This window comes from Eurytemora carolleeae, unplaced genomic scaffold, assembly GCF_000591075.1.
Source record: "Eurytemora carolleeae unplaced genomic scaffold, Eaff_2.0 scaffold1972, whole genome shotgun sequence".
In the NCBI taxonomy this organism is placed as follows: Eukaryota; Metazoa; Arthropoda; class Copepoda; order Calanoida; family Temoridae; genus Eurytemora; species Eurytemora carolleeae.
The window spans coordinates 21,249-37,468 of record NW_019397921.1 but is presented as its reverse complement, the minus strand read 5'-3'; the positions used below and the strand labels follow the sequence as shown (position 1 = coordinate 37,468).

Below are 16,220 nucleotides of genomic sequence, written 5' to 3'. Positions count from 1 at the left end.
AGAAACTGGGGTTGGGACATATGGAGGGGTGCTTGAAGAAAGGGATGGGGAGAGGAATGCTCAAATATTTTAATGGCTTTTGCTCATATTACATATATTTGGTGAAATTTGATATTTTTTTCCAAAAACAGAGGGTCTGAGGAGGTCGGCCCGGCGTCTAAGACTAGGTTTCAGACTCTAAGATTCTACCCGGGTACTGAATTAGATATGATATTTTAATTTCCTTTAGATGGAAACAAAAAATGTCATTAGATATTTTACAAATTTTAACCAGATAATGGTTTTGCTGAATAAAAAATAACAAATGGATGTACTTTCAAATAACAACAGGTTTCGTTATTTTTTCTGCTTAAAATTGCATGAAACTTACTGAATATAAAGACTAAATTTTTAAATGTTTTGATGTTTTTAATGTTGTCTTTCAATGTGCACCGCAATTTTTCAATGAAATAACTAATAACAACATTTGACAACTATAAGCACTGTTAACAATTAGTCACATATTGACGCCAAAAATTCAAAGTAAAATTGAGATTGTTAACAAACTGTTAATAACAGAAAAAGTTTGACAAACCCTTAGTGAACAATTCAAAAAAAGGTCTGTACGTTCCCAGCCCTATATACATAGAGAATAGAATATATAGAGAGGAATTAAAAGAATTTCTCGGTATGAATTTTTTCAGTCCCTTTCAGCCTGAAAGGGAGTTCAAAGTGTACAAAAATGTTCACAAATTATGTGCAGTAGAGTACATTAATACAGTATGTTCCCTAGACTATTTATTTCAATTTTTAAAGCTGTTAAATAAACTTTATAATGAATTAGGTGAATAAAAACATCATTTGATTTATAGTTATAACGGAAAATCATCGTTTGTAAAGTGAAAGGCATAGAGTCTATGTGAAATGATCATTGGTCAATNTATATAATGATATTCCAGGGCCCAACAGGTTATATAGCATAAATATGTGAAGTACACCTGCAGTATGGAAACAGTACAACAAAATGGCCGTTTTACACTTTTTTCTAGTAAATTCCTCTCTATATATATTCTATTCTCTATGCCTATATAGTATTAATTTAGTAAAACTTACATTGTAGCTTCATTATTATCAGTGTTCAAAAACACAATCAAAGGAATCCAAATCTTTTCAACTTCTTCTTGAGCAAGAACATTGGATGACGTTGACGTTTTAAGGTTGTAATAACTTAATCGATAATCATACCATTTCATTATCATCAAAAACTAAATGATGACAAATTTATCTAGATTTAACTTTTTTTTAGAATCAAAACCTACCTTCAATGTATACTTATGATTTATTTCTTCAATTTTTAAGATGTCCTTGATTGAGATGGATACATTGATGTTAACAGGATGAATTTTCTTTTCCTTCCTGTCATAACTTATATACAAAGAACATTTTTTTTATATTCTGTCTATATTAAACCATTAAAATTTTATGATCAGGATGTTGATTTATTTCTAAAACAAACTTTTTATATTGTAAGTGACCCCCTTTAAAGAGATTATAAATGAAAAATTAAAGGAGGTGTGTAGCCTGTAGGCTGAAACCAGAGTATTGAGTTGATCGAGACAGGGACATCAGATAGAACTCTGATGGGTCTTGATCAACTCCTCAGATACTTCGGTTTCAGCCTATACCCCCTTACATTTTTCCTTTAAAAAGGTGAACTTTAAAACCTTTATTGGATCAAATATTTGGAAGTTTTCAAGTTCAAAAGAGCTAATTCTAACAATTGCAGCAATATCCTTCCAAGGCAGAAATGCACAAATCAATTTAGAGAGTAACAACAATAGAATTTTATCAAATCTATAAGAAAAGATTATTGATATCTCATACCATAGATTAATTAAAGTAACAGATATGACACTAGATGTCGTCTTTTTGAGATATTAAGTATTTTGTTCACAATAACCCTGAGGCAGAAGCCCAAAGAACAGGCTCTCTCTCTGTCTTGCAATTCTATGGAGAGAGAGCCAATAATTTTTAGATTTTAATTAATCTATGCCTCATGCATTCTTATGCAGACAAAGTGTTCAGGCAGAATTGTTATTCTATAATGCCACTTAAATATGGAGAGTCACTTGAAACTGCGTTCCCTTAAATTGGAAAAATATTGCCTGAATGGTACAATAGTATCTTTGTAATTGTCTTTTAAAAAGATAATTTTGCATAATTCTTCATCAGATTCATCCAGACAGTTTGTGGTTTGATCACACCTGTAATATTCAAAATTCATATCTTTTATCAATTGATATGTTTGTTTTTATCTAACTTTATGTAAAAGGCTTGAAAATACCTTTGCATGGTGAATTTAAATTTATACACATAGATCTTTAAATAAAGTGATATTACTAATGCAACGCCTCCCATTGGAATAATGTAATTTGCATTGGAACATTTTACGCATTGTGCATTTCTATAAATGTATGCTTTGAGGTGACATCTTTTAAAAAGCTATAGATTAATTTTATTTATTTGATATCCATCAATAGCTTAAAAATCAAGAAATCAAAGCGTTGTCTGTGGAAACTGCAAACAGCTAAATCAGAAGCCAACATTTTTTGTTTAACCAATGAGAGAACATAATGTATATACTAAATCAATCAGATGTTGTGTACTTTGAATATAAAGATCAAGGGATAGATATTAAAGGTTTTCATCACAAGAGTTCCTACCTCTGATACCAAATTTAATGAACTTAAAGGGGGTGTTCATGAAAAATGAAAGGGGGTATAGACTTAATGCGATAAAAAAGCGCTTTTGATCACAACTAATCGTACTTCTAGCTGTTGCGTCTATAAGGAGAAAATTGTTAACGACGTCTCATACCGAATAACTTAGTGCCCACACAAATTGAGAAAATTGCAACATACGACTTAGACCGTAAAAAATCAATTTAATTTCAAACAAATCATTTAGATATTACAATCTATAGTCATTGATTATCTTTCGCCACATTTGTATATAGTTTATATTCTATAATATTTTATTTTTTTTAGAAAATGTTTTCAACGGATTTCGAAAATTGTGAGATAGTTGCGCAAGCAACAAGAGAAACAAACAAATTAATTAAAAAATATTATAAAATATAAACTACATACAAATGTGGCGAAAGATAATCGATGACTATAGGTTGTAATATCTGAATGATTTGTTTGAAATTAAATTTATATTTTACAGTCTAAGTCATATGTTGCAATTTTCTCAATTTGTATAGGCGCTAAGTTATTCGGTATGAGACGTTTTTAACAATTTTCTCCTTATAGACGCAACAGATAGAAGTAAGATTAGTAGCGATCAAAAGCGCTTTTTTATCGCATTAAGCCTATACCCCCTTTCATTTTTCGCGAACACTCCCTTTAAGCTACGTTGCTGATAAATCTACGGCCTGTTCAAATTTAAACATCCAATTTAAAGTTGCAGATTAGGGAAGGATTTAAATCAGTGATTGAAACTTTAACCAGCAGTTCAAATTCATTAAATTCTGTCTCTGTAGTTTAAAATTAAATACCTATTATCCATATCAATACACTGTCCATCATTGCATGTAAACTGGTTCTCAGAGCATGTGGTAAACTTAATCTTACGAACAGAAGACATGCCAACTTTCTTGCATGGATCAGAGTTCACTTTACTAATTAAAGAGAATAATCTGAAATAGCTCTCTTTGAAAGATGAAAACATAACATAAGTTTAGTTTTAATGTATGAAAAAGCTGTACTACAAAAGGGCATTCAATTCTTAAGTAATTTGAACTTTCAGAATTAAATATTCATAAAAATGTTTAAACTATAGTTTATTTCGTAAATTGGAAAAGTAAAGAATGAAAGTATTTCAATTTTATAAAACAAAATCATTCTGCAGTCCTTTGGTTATCATACAAGGAAATTTTGTTTAGATTTAGCTTGACTCGGTGAAAAATATAGCAACCAATAAGTTTTTACTTGAGTAGCCTAAAAACTTTAAATGTTTATAAGAAGACCTCTAACGAACGATCCCCCATCAGTACTTTAGCACTTGAGATTTAATTAGTAGTTTTCTATACAATGCAGTTTATAATTGGCTGTATACCTAAAATCAAATAAGTTTATTCCGAGTAGAAGTGAATCTCTTGTAGATGATGAAAACGCCAAGGAAGTGTTGTCCTTTCTATCATACCAGAGCCATTGAAGCCTTTCCTAAAGTTTACATTGTAGATTTCATACAAAATGATTTATATTATTATATAAAATTTTTTATTGAGTTTAAAAATGAAGAAACATACAATGTTTGTTTACCAAGAATGAAACAAAACTCTTAAAAAACCTGAAAACTAATATTAAACAAAAGTATTTCTCTTACTTTATCATAAATAACAAAAGAAGAAGAAAATCCCAGGTACAAAATAGAACCATCTAGATTGATGTTATACAAATATTTAGCATTATAAAAAGATGCTTCACACAGACCTCGAACATGAACACTTCTATAACACAATATTGTAAATAAGGTTTCCAGCAGATTGGAGATATCATTGAGTGCATATTCTGAATTTATTTTATTCTGCCCCAAACTGTTATTGGGCCAAGAACATTTAAAACAAATTTCATAATGTAAAATACATTGAAAAGAACTAATAATCATTAATCCATAGTGCAAGTCCTTGGGATTATCATGGAACATTTAAAAAATCTTACCTCATAGGTGAATCAACTAAACAGGCAGTACATAGGGTAGAAGAACATTCAGCATCCCCTACTCTTCCATCAACTAGAACTGAAGAACTGGAGTTATAAGATACATAAGATCCTTGAAATATTAGACAATTGAAGTCCTGTGATCCTGGATATGGTCGCCCTTGCATCCAGTTTAGGTATGTTATCTAAATAAAAAGACTTAGATAGATAAAACGTTTAAATAAGTTTTAAGACTTTTTCGATGTAAAACAATAACAAGCCTGATGAGGAGGAAAATATATTGGATATTTAATAGGGCTGGGCACCTATAGTCCATTGCCAAACTGTTCAAAAAAGGGTTAGTAAAAATAACAGAACAATTTAAATTTTCTGGTTTCCATTCCTTTAGTTAGCAGTTTTTTTTAATCTCTCTTAATGTTACTTTTTAGTGACAATCATAATTATGTAAACAAGGGCAAGAGTTGATTTATTAGAAGTTTTCATTGTTTTTCAGAATGAAAAGTTCGTTCTTTTTTATTAACTATATTTATTTTAATAAACAGTTTTATTTATTTAAAAACTTACCTTCTGTTAACAGAATGTTGCCCAGCCCTAAATGATTATCATTAAATGTATCAATTTACTTGGTTGTTATTGTAAAAATGTTTCCATATCCCTTCTGTTTCCTCGTCATTTGTTCCAAGCCACATCCTGCACATATTTTATATTAAATGTTGTTTATAACCTTTGACTTTAGCAATTGAAGTATTGGATAGTTATATTTTGGCATCTATTTTTTTCTTCAGAAAATGGCTGGTTTTACAGTTTTGGCAATAGTTAAGGAAATGTTTGCTTTCTAAGTTTGCTTCTATTTCAATTGAAAGAACAGAGTTAGGTAAAAAATTAAAAACAAACAAAAAAGGTAAAATGGTTATTTTTTTGTACCAGAGTGAAAATTAGTTTAAACAAAGTCTCAAAATATGAAATTTTAGTTATAAGAATTATTCAGATTTTTCCAATGCCTTTTTCAAACCCAAAACCTTTAAAATTTTAAATTGGATAAATCAAAGTATGGTAGAATAGAAGAAGAGATCAGACTGGAGCATGAGAGAACATATTTAAAAAACCTTCTCAGAGTTTCCATAAGATTATTCTGTACATTTTTCCTCAGAAGCATTGAGAAATTGTACTAAAACCCTGGCGATAGCTCTAATTCCCATAAATTTGTTACATAATATTGTTTTGAAAAAAAAATTAAAACTTATTGTAACATTTAATCCCTTGATATCGTTACAATCCCAGACATAAATCCTAGGGAAATCAAGATCATCTTTGAAGGTTAATACAAGACTTCACTTTCATTCCCAGTATCAATCCATAATTTACCCAAACCTCTCATCTTGTGTATAATATCTATCTCTCAAGGTCTTGAATAAGTGGGTTTATCAATCTACATTTTATTGGTACAAATATATCTGTTAATATCTATTTATATTAAACCATATTCCATATCTCTGTAGAGTCCCTCAGCGGTAAGACAAGTCTCCACTAGCTCTTAAATAGGAAGAGTCCCTCAGCGGTAAAGCAAGTCTCCACTAACTCCTATATAGGAAGAGTCCTTCAGCGGTAAAGCAAGTTTCCACTAACTCCTATATAAAGCAAGTCTCCACTAACTCCTATATAGGAAGAGTCCCTCAGCGGTAAAGCAAGTCTCCACTGACTCTTATATATGGAGAGTCCCAAAGTGGTTAGGCAAGTCCCCACTGACCCTTATGTAGGAAGAGTCCCTCGGTAGTTCATCTGAGCCTCTGTTCCCTGCTGGGCTAGATGTGGTCTCAGCTGATCCTTCTATAGATAATAAAACTGGTGATCTCCTGATCAATCCTAGCTATCTATCAATCTGCTTGTAACTGGTGATTTATGATCATCCTAGTTCTCTGTCAATCTGCTGTAGATCTATGGTCTCATACTTGCAGTTCTCCAGTGGTTCATATAGCTGGTGATCTTTGTGATCCACCCTAGCTCTCTATCAATCTGCTTTGGATCTCTAGTCTCCACAGTATCGGCAACTTCCACAGTATTTGCAGTATCCTCCATATCTGCAGTGTCCACAATATCTGCAGTATCTTCAATATCCGCAGTATCCACAGTATCTGCAGCATTCCTAATATCTGCAGTATCCACAGTATCTGCAGTATCCTCCATATCTGCAGTGTCCACAATATCTGTAGTATCTACAATATCTGCAGTATCCTTCATATCTGCAATATCTGCAGTATCCATATAATCTGTATTCTGCTCTGCATCTCTGTTGATCTACAGTCTGCTCTATATCTCCGTGATCTGTTAGATGCTCTGCATCTCGATTGATCTCCCATCTACTTGATATCTCCTTGATCTGTAGGATGCTCTGCATCTCGATTGATCTCCCATCTACTTGATATCTCCTTGATCTGTAGGATGCTCTGCATCTCGGTTGATCTCCCATCTACTTGATATCTCCTTGATCTGTTGGATGTTCTACATCTCGATTGATCTCCCATCTACTTGATATCTCCTTGATCTGTAGGATGCTCTGCATCTCGGTTGATCTACCATCTACTTGATATCTCCTTGATCTGTAGGATGCTCTGCATCTTGATTGATCTCCCATCTCTTTGATATCTCTTTGATCTATAGGATGCTATGCATCTCGGTTGATCTCCCATCTAATTGATATCTCCTTGATCTGTAGGATGCTCTGCATCTCGGTTGATCTCCCATCTACTTGATAGATCCTCATGATCTCCTTTCACCTGGATTCATTGGCCTGTATTATCTTCTGAGTCCACAGTGTTTCTAACCATAGAAACACCTGGAATATTAGAGGGTTTAGGTAGTTGAACCAGCTGTATAGAGGTGGAACTACATTGCTCTGATTCTATTATCCATTCTATAGTTCCAGCAATCCTCGGAGCCTCCAGTGTTTCTAACCATAGGAACACCTGGGATATCAGAGTGTGTAGGTAGTTGAACCAGCTGTATTGAGGTGGAACCACATCTCTCTGATTCTCTTGTCTGTTCTATAGCTCTAGTGATCCTCTGAGTCTCCAGTGTTTCTAATCCTAGAAACACCTGGAATATTAGATTGTGCAGGTAGTTGAATCAGCTGTACTGAGGTGGGACCACACTGCTCTGTTTCTATCGTCTGTTCTACAGTTCCAGTGTTTCTAATCATAGAAACATCTGGAATATTAGAGTGTGTGGGTAGTTGAACTAGCTGTACTGAGGTAGAACCACACTGCTCTGTTTCTAACCTATTCATTTCATCCATGGTATCTGTCCCTTCCATGATATCCATCTAATCTATCATAAACCTGAGTATCAGACTCATTAATGGTTTATTGGTGTATTCTTCTGTATTCTGTATTCCTGAAGATATGATCTTGTAGATACAATCATATAAGTCCACATGTTGTAAGCCTTCTGAGAGCTGTCCATGAAGTGCCCGTCCCCCAGCTCTGTTTGAACAAACGGAGCTTGGCTCATACATCTGTTCTATTCAAGGATCTGGGGTGCACTGTTGAATCTTAATGAATCAGTTCAGGTTAACTACTCCACATTCATTAAAAGAACAAATAGATAAAGGTGTGAGGCTGGGGGAAGTTTTTAGCATGAGTCACCTATACTTTAAATATTACATTATTAGAAATGCTTTTTTTAAAGCATTAAATGGATATATATATTTTTAGGCTATCTTCCTCCTTAAACTAAATTGTTGCATGCTCCTCCTCCTGCTCATATGACATCAGGAGGAGTGAGAATTTTTATACATTGTCTCAGTACTACAAGAAATTCAGAAAAAAGAACTATAATGGGAGAAGATAACTACCTCAGATGAGATTTAAATTAGGATCTTTTTTACCTGGTTTGATATAAATTGGAAACAGGGTTTACAGTAGAGGAACAAGCAGAAAATTTAAAGCTGGAAGATGAAAAATGTTTATTCAAATCATCAAATTCTTCTTTAGAGTCATAGGTCAGCATACGCCCAGATAGCTTACTATTTGAAATACAAGTTTGTCATTTCTATTTTTAGTAATTGTGTCTAAGTCATGTCTTACCTGCAAGTATGAATGCTCTGACTGTAATCTTGTTTTATTGGAATTAAATGAATACTATGATTCAAGTTCTTGCAGACATCATCTTCAAATTCAAGAGTCTAAAAAAACATGAGTTATTAATCAGTTGAACAGTTCAGTTATACAATTTAAAGACAGAACTTTTGTGTCGTGAATCTCCGGATCAAAAATTTATCTCATGAATCTTGTGCAGATCTACAGATTTATTAACTTGCTCAATAATATTCCATTGCCGGCATACCCTTTAATTGAGGGATTGAGCATTTATCCATAAATTTATCCACATTGGATATCAAGATCAAATATTTTAGATCATCGATTCTTCAAACAAAAGTTCTGATCAATACAATTTTAAAAAACGTTTATTTACTTCTAACAAAAAATTGAAAACACAGTTTTTAATTACAATAAAAAATATCAAGGAAGTTTCAAGAGGTTAAGAGATGTGCATAGACCTTTAAGATGGAAACTACAAATTTGTCCATAAAAAGTCTGTGATTTAGCACCTCCAATTCAGAAGTTTGTTTTCGCCCAATCAGTTTCCAGTTTGAGTATTTCCAGCTAACAATCTCTCCTTCAATTGACTTATGGCAACCTGTTAATAAAGCTTTTTTATTGGAATGATAAATACCCCTATTTTTTAAAGAATCTTATATTTGATATTAGAACTACGGATCTTGCCTGTAATTTCCATCATTTCTTGTTCTGTTAAAATCCTACTAAAGATCTGCATGTCAGTCACCTGAACTTAAGTAAGCTCCCAGACTCAATTTGCAAGTTGTGATTATTTTTTTTTACTTCACAGCAATTAAATATGTTACACAACAATGATCATGCTGGTTTACAGCATGTGCAAAGCATGTCGAAAATTATGAATGTATGTTAAACCAGGGAAATTGAAGATTTCCAAGAAACTATTATTTTGAGACAACTTAAATCATGTTTTTTCTGTTGTTAAAACTCATAAACTTCTTTTTTTATGTTTATATAGTTTAAAGTGTACCTTTCCATGAATGGACATAAAACCTGTTCCAACGGATCTCCAAAGACAGCCAGGCGAAACATTGTCAAAAGTTCCATTTACCCTCTTATAGAAATCTACCAAGGTCTCTCCTACAACCTCTAACGTCTTATTACCATTTTCAAAAAACTAAACATTAAAAACTGTTTGTGTCAACTGTAAATTAGTATCAAAGTATTATTAATATGCAGATTATTATCCCACTGACATTGATGATAACAATAACAGTTCAACAAACTATCTCTACTTGAATATCTATTGGTATTTACTTAACATTGTTGTGTTTGTTTTAAATCCCTGTTTATACCTTAACCTGTCCTGTTAGCATGTCTAAAGATATACATGTATGCTGCCAGGTTTGGAGATCTAAAGTTTTAGATCCCAACCCAATCCAATCAAAATCATTATCAAACCTGTACAAAATATCACTATGCATTAAGGTGCAGGAAAAACGTCAGGAGCATTATATTATCATCAATTACTTTGTTTTTAATCCTATCCAGGGTCCAGATGTCCAAATAGCATACATTATTCCCTCCTATAAAGTTGTCCTGTTTAAGATAGTTTACAGACAGATAGGTAGTTTATTTAAACAGACCAGTGGCAGAATTTAAAGAATTTGAGCTGCAGCTTAGATTTAAGCCACGGCTCAAATTTGGTTAGTTCCACTTAAAATTGTATTTAATTTTTCAAGATTTCATCTAAAGTGATAACCAGAAAACTGTAGAATAGGAAGACAATATTAAAATAATAGTGCACTGCATTTGATGTTGTTACAAAGCAAATAGCTTTAATAGTGAGTTATTATACTACTTTTTAATTAAAATTGGTCTGTTTACACTCCACAATTGATGTGTTTTATGTTCATTGTTCATTTAAAGTCCTAACTTGAGTTAAAAAGTCAACTTCCTATTCCAGAGTTTTCTAGCTATCATTGTTGGTACTTATGTTTTTGGTAAGTTGTTAAACTACTTTTGCATGGAGCATCATTCCAGGTATTTGTCAATCATTAAAGTCATAACAAATATCAAACAAAATTTGTTGCCAAATTGTATGTCCATATCAAAAAAGAAACTTTAAGCAGACAAAGGAATTGAGTTTTTGCCGCAAACTCGGATTTTTAAAACCCAAATGTCATAGACCGTAGATATTTCAAAGTATGAATTCTGGTGGATGTAATTTTGAAATATGAAAGGTATGCATCATCTGGTTGTTGAGATATAGGTATTTTAAAATTGGAATTTGTGTCAAAAACTCAATTCCTTTAGGGTACCTATAATTATCTTGTAAACAAAAAAACTTACCACATAATTTGTTCTGTTTTGATTCAAAGTTCCAAAAGATACCACCACAATATATGGAATCTGAAGGCTTTCAAAACGAACAGGAAATGTTCTTTAGAAAATAAAAAAATAATTTCTTTCTGTAGTAAAACAAGACAAATTTTTTCTAAAAGATGATGAATATTTTTTGGTAAACTGTAAACATAAACAGCTTTGATGTCCTCTAGCAAGGCTTGCATTTAAGGTAAAGTTACAGTGCTATTCTGAAAGAACCAAAATAATTATGAATCTTTGTTCCTAGATATAAGGCTGAAAATTCTATAATTTTCAAGCTATTTGCATTTGAATTTGCAGGACATACACAAGCTGGGGGTGAAAACAGAAAATTACAAAGCTATAACTAAAAGTATGTAAGTATTTAGTTTTTGTCCATTTTCCTTAATTTCAGAAAAATTTTAAATAGACAAAAACTAAATACTTACATACATTTAGTTATAGCTTTTTAATTTTCTGTTTCCACCCCCAGCTTGTGTATGTCCTGCAAATATTAATTAAACAGTTGAGTTTCCCATGAATAGAGTGATTATTAACAAAATGTACTGTCAATAGTATTTTAAATATTATTTAGTAACGGTGAGACAAGAAAAACAGTTAAAAGTATAAAATAATATAAAATAAGTCATGCAGCATTTGAACAGTGGTTCAGAGAGCAATTCGGATGAAGGGCTTGAATTGCATGTAGTTCTTTTCCCCCTTATAACAGCAACTGCATTAATAAATCACAAAAATGGGGCTATTTGTTGATGCCGATTATATAACTTGAAAATTTAAATAAACATTTCAGTCGTTTCCCAATTTGTTAAAAGTAATATTCTAAGCTCCCTGAAAAATTGCTGTTCAAATCTTTCTGCTTATGAACAAAGTTGCAGCGTTCACTAGTTTGAGAAAAATCTAAGAAGACCTTGGTTATTCCTGGTCTTTTTGAACAGCACTGCAACAATAAATATGCAAGGTACAAAATTTCGTAATTCCTTACTTGGCTATAACAGCTATAACCTGGAAACTGTAGAATAGGAAGATTAAGAAAGCAATACTGTGCATTTGATGTTGTCACACAGCAAATAGCTTTACTAAGTTATTAAGTCACTTATTAAGTGGAATGGGTCTGTTCACATTGCAAAATTGATGTGCCTCATGTTCATTGAACAATCGGAACCCATAACTTGAGACTTCATATTCCAGAGTTTTCTGATTTTCACTATATTATACTCCTTTGACGCATTTTTAACTGTAATCACACAACTGCTCAACAACACAATAATAAGTGATTTCTCACAGTACAGTTAGCTCACATGGATTTATTAAAGCCCTAAGATCCTACAGTTTGCATGTTCTTTCTAGAAAACGTTCTCACACTTAATTGTTTTAGATTTGGCAAGTGTAATGCTTGCTTGCCATTTTTTTCAAAATATTCCAAAATTAAAACAAAATTGTGAGCTGCCTTAGTAAACATTAGTATGTCATAGAAGCCCCTAGAGCTTATAGTGTGAAAGAATTAAATTTTTTTTTCAAAGTTTCTCAGATTTTAAAACAAAGCAAAAATGAATTTACCTAAAGCAAAATGACATAAGAGGGGAGTATTTGTATTCATCTTCACTAACAACACATTCCATGTCATTGCATGTGTTGCAATTATTGTTTCTAGAAATATGGAGTTCAGATAGAGCCAAACTGTATTGTTTGTAGTTTTGAATTACTGGAAGCCGTTTGAATTTTGAGATCCCTGATATTCTGTTCATCAAGTCATCAAAAGAAAAATTGTGCACATTTTTTTGCATGCGAGCATTTATATTTTGGATTAATTGTGAGTAAGTACCTGCATTATTGTTTTGCAGGGGTCCATATAATTCCACCCAATACTATCCTAAATTCTGATTGATTGATATTAGGGGTAGAAATTAACCATGTTGTTATTTTATATCATAATTTATCTCTTATATTGATTACTTATATCACGGAACTGCACTACATTTTTTTGAAGTACACATACACAGACGCCTCAATTGGGTTAAATAAGAAGCCATAGAATGTCGTTTGACAGATCTACTACAATTTATTAGTGTGTTGGCTTTTCTATTCTATAAGTTTTATATCTTTGCAACCCTCTATACTAAGGCGTGAGATCTCCAACAAAACTTGGTCTGAACTAGATTTATTTTTTAATAGTACGTAAAACTTTTACTTACAAACTAAACATTAAATACACGAATAGGAGTTCCCCAGGTTAAAGTACCAATAACATAGAATGAGCGTGGTGAGTCGGGCCAAAAACTTAAAGCACAAAGGAGAAGAAAACAAATGAAAACTTCAAACCTTAGATGGGGGAATCTCACACTTGGGCTGAAGGGATATTTATCTCACACAACTGAGCTAGGGGGGGGTTATGGAACCTAGGGGGAGTAGGAGATAATTGGCATAATTGCTTTGTAAGGGTTCTGATTTGTTAATGAAAAATTCTAGGTACTTTTAAATTGGGAGAATTGGTGGTTTAATTGACAAAACAGTGTAATGTGTGCCCTTATTGGTGGATAAAAAACTAGGTAATTTTTCATTGTCCCGGCTTATCGGGTTTACAAATACAAATCTAAATAAAGATGATAGAACTAAAATCTCATAGTATTTACAGCCATCTTTTCTATAGTTTAAAAAGATTTTAGGACTTTTTAAGCATTTCCATCATCAAAAACTAGCCTTTTTTACGTAATTGCCGTTAGAAATGCATGACTTTATTAACTTTTTAGGTAAACTTTATCTTAAAACAGATTGAAATGTAATTGGTTGAAAAGTTTGGCTACTTAAATCCAAGATTTTTTCGGGCCTCACTTACGTTACTGGCCTAAAATTCTGCTTAGACTATTACAAAACTATACTTAATGACATCTAACAAATTTTGTTTTTAAAATATGTGGTATTTTTCATAAATGCGTAACAAAATCACAATATTAGCTTTATTTTAGCAGGAGAGCATCCTATCCTATAGATGATAAAAACAAATTTAGAAGTTTATAACCATGTCGTAATTTTCAGCACCTACAATGATTAATTTATTTGATAACTATAGTTTTAATGTTGAATGTTTGAATTTAAAACCAATACTGCAGCTAGTGACGTCATTTAAAAATGTACAGAGCGTACACATTGTACAGATAGATTCCTAAAGACCTATCATCTACTATTCTACCGTCTTTGCATACCTCTAACTTTACTTTGAAGTTTGAACCCTGATTTTAATTAGGATCACAAATGGAATTATATGGACCGCTGGTTCTTTTCTCACCTTAGATCATAATACTTGTTTAAAAAGTAAACATCTATCGGAGTTCCTTGAGTTTTTATAATCCTGAAAAAAAATAAAAGAACCACTGAACTAAAAAAAATAGACCTACTGAATCGAAATGAAAGTAAAGAGTGGTTAATTAAATGCAAGAATAGAGTGGTGAATTAAATGCAGGGTATAGAGTGGTGAATTAAATGCAAGAATGGACATGCTGAAACAAAATGAAATTATAGACCCACCGAATCAAAATGAAACAATAGACAAACTGAATTAAAATGAAATAATAGACCTACTGAATCAAAATGAAATAATAGACCTACTGAATTAAAATGAAAGAATATACCTACAGAATCAAAATGAAAGAATAGACCTTCTGAACCAAAATGAAAGAATAGACCTACTCGATCAAAATGAAATAATAGACCTACTGAATCAAAATAAAAGAGTAAACCTCCTACTCAATCAAAATGAAATTATAGACCTACTGAATCAAGATGAAAGAGTAGACCTACTGAATCAAAATTAAAAAAAGACCTATAACTGAATCTCAATGAAAGAATTGACCTAAACAGAACTAAATCAAAGTGAGTCAAGAAGAATCAAATTCAAGAGAAGTTAAAGCTACTAATCCAAAATATACTTTCAATTATTCACATTTATTTTGAGGCCTATAGACAATATCTTGAGTTATTTAGTAAAGTAAAGGTTAAGAATAATATCATAAGTGATACAATAAAAAAAACTGTGAAAAAAGGCTGTTTTAATAAACTGATTATTTGTTTTCAACTCTATAACTTTCTAATACTTTAAATCTCTGCAACCTAATAACTTTTGATATTTCAAGCTTTAAGCTTAACATATCTTTCGTTTACTTCATCAGGTTGCATAACTAAATGTAATAGGAATACAGGGTTCAAATGATAAGGCCAATACAGAAAGTATACTTTCTATTTGATTACATTCTTACATTCCAGTCTAATCCTTTCTGGGTAACCCCAAATAGATTAATTATCAACTAGAATAGGCGGCAACAGAGAAATGGACCAATTATACACGATGTCACAGGTGTAAATTATAACAAGGAAAACGAAATTTTATCACATTGGTTGACATGTTTTTCAAGATTAATAAAAAAGACTAAAAACAGACACAAAAGAACACATAAAATTGCACTTTATTCTAAAATTATCACTATTATTAATAATTTTGTTGGACACAATAAGTGAGTTGACACTTGTGATGACAGAATACAGCTGTGCTGAGAGTGTACAAATTCTACGTTGCCTTCTACTGTACTAGAATCTATTCGGGTAACCATGTATTTTGTTGTATAGACTATTACTCTCATAACTTACACTATCGCCAGACAGAAGCTCAGGACTTTCAAGGCAATATTTAGTTTTCCAAACATATTATAATATCTATAATTTTTCTTAAAACAAAAAGTACCATTCATTCTGGGGTTTAAGTGGTACTTCTAATTTTTCTGATGAGTAAATTCATTTCTTTGTTGATAGTTGGCTCTAACATGGACCTTTGAGCTATTTATATATTAGTTTTTAGATTACTGAATAAACCAGCTTTTCTTAAAGAAATACATAATTTAGATAATCTGAGAATCTTTATAAAATCGCTAGCTTACATATTAATTCTCACATTTATAGGGAATTCTAGGGATTCATTCCGTTCTAAACCTCAAAGTTAAAATATCTTACGTTATTTTGATAAGAATGTTTTTTTTTAAGTTTAATTATTTCACACCAGGCAAATACTACC

The 16,220-nt window shown here is 31.9% G+C and overlaps 1 protein-coding gene and 2 long non-coding RNA genes across 3 annotated transcripts; all 3 read right to left on the bottom strand.

Annotated features, from left to right (window-relative positions):
• Window positions 1–2,005: 2,005 nt before the first annotated feature.
• Window positions 2,006–4,199, bottom strand: LOC111716323 (uncharacterized). Its single transcript, XR_002768460.1, has 3 exons — window positions 4,099–4,199; window positions 3,539–3,661; window positions 2,006–2,243 (listed from the first exon to the last, which is right to left on the bottom strand). It is a non-coding gene; the product is annotated as an uncharacterized LOC111716323 (long non-coding RNA).
• Window positions 4,200–4,699: 500 nt separating this feature from the next.
• LOC111716328 (uncharacterized) lies at window positions 4,700–9,400 on the bottom strand. The gene is made up of 5 exons (XM_023491766.1): window positions 9,310–9,400; window positions 8,786–8,883; window positions 8,587–8,724; window positions 5,327–5,393; window positions 4,700–4,888 (listed from the first exon to the last, which is right to left on the bottom strand). The coding sequence occupies exons 3-5, from the start codon at window positions 8,706–8,708 to the stop codon at window positions 4,700–4,702; spliced, it is 378 nt and encodes a 125-aa protein (XP_023347534.1). The 5' UTR covers window positions 8,709–8,724; window positions 8,786–8,883; window positions 9,310–9,400.
• A 3,334-nt stretch (window positions 9,401–12,734) lies between these two features.
• LOC111716324 (uncharacterized) lies at window positions 12,735–15,878 on the bottom strand. Its single transcript, XR_002768461.1, has 3 exons — window positions 15,800–15,878; window positions 14,445–14,507; window positions 12,735–12,808 (listed from the first exon to the last, which is right to left on the bottom strand). It is a non-coding gene; the product is annotated as an uncharacterized LOC111716324 (long non-coding RNA).
• Window positions 15,879–16,220: the final 342 nt, after the last annotated feature.

Excerpts from the sequence above, each read along its gene's own strand:
- LOC111716328 (XM_023491766.1), bottom strand. The coding sequence starts at position 8,708 with ATGCTGACCTATGACTCTAAAGAAGAATTTGATGATTTGAATAAACAT. Across the intron at positions 5,394-8,586 it reads TCCAATTTATATCAAACCAG|GATGTGGCTTGGAACAAATG; the intron begins GTAAAAAAGATC and ends AAATATGTGCAG. Across the intron at positions 4,889-5,326 it reads ATTTTTACAATAACAACCAA|ATAACATACCTAAACTGGAT; the intron begins GTAAATTGATAC and ends CTTTTTATTTAG.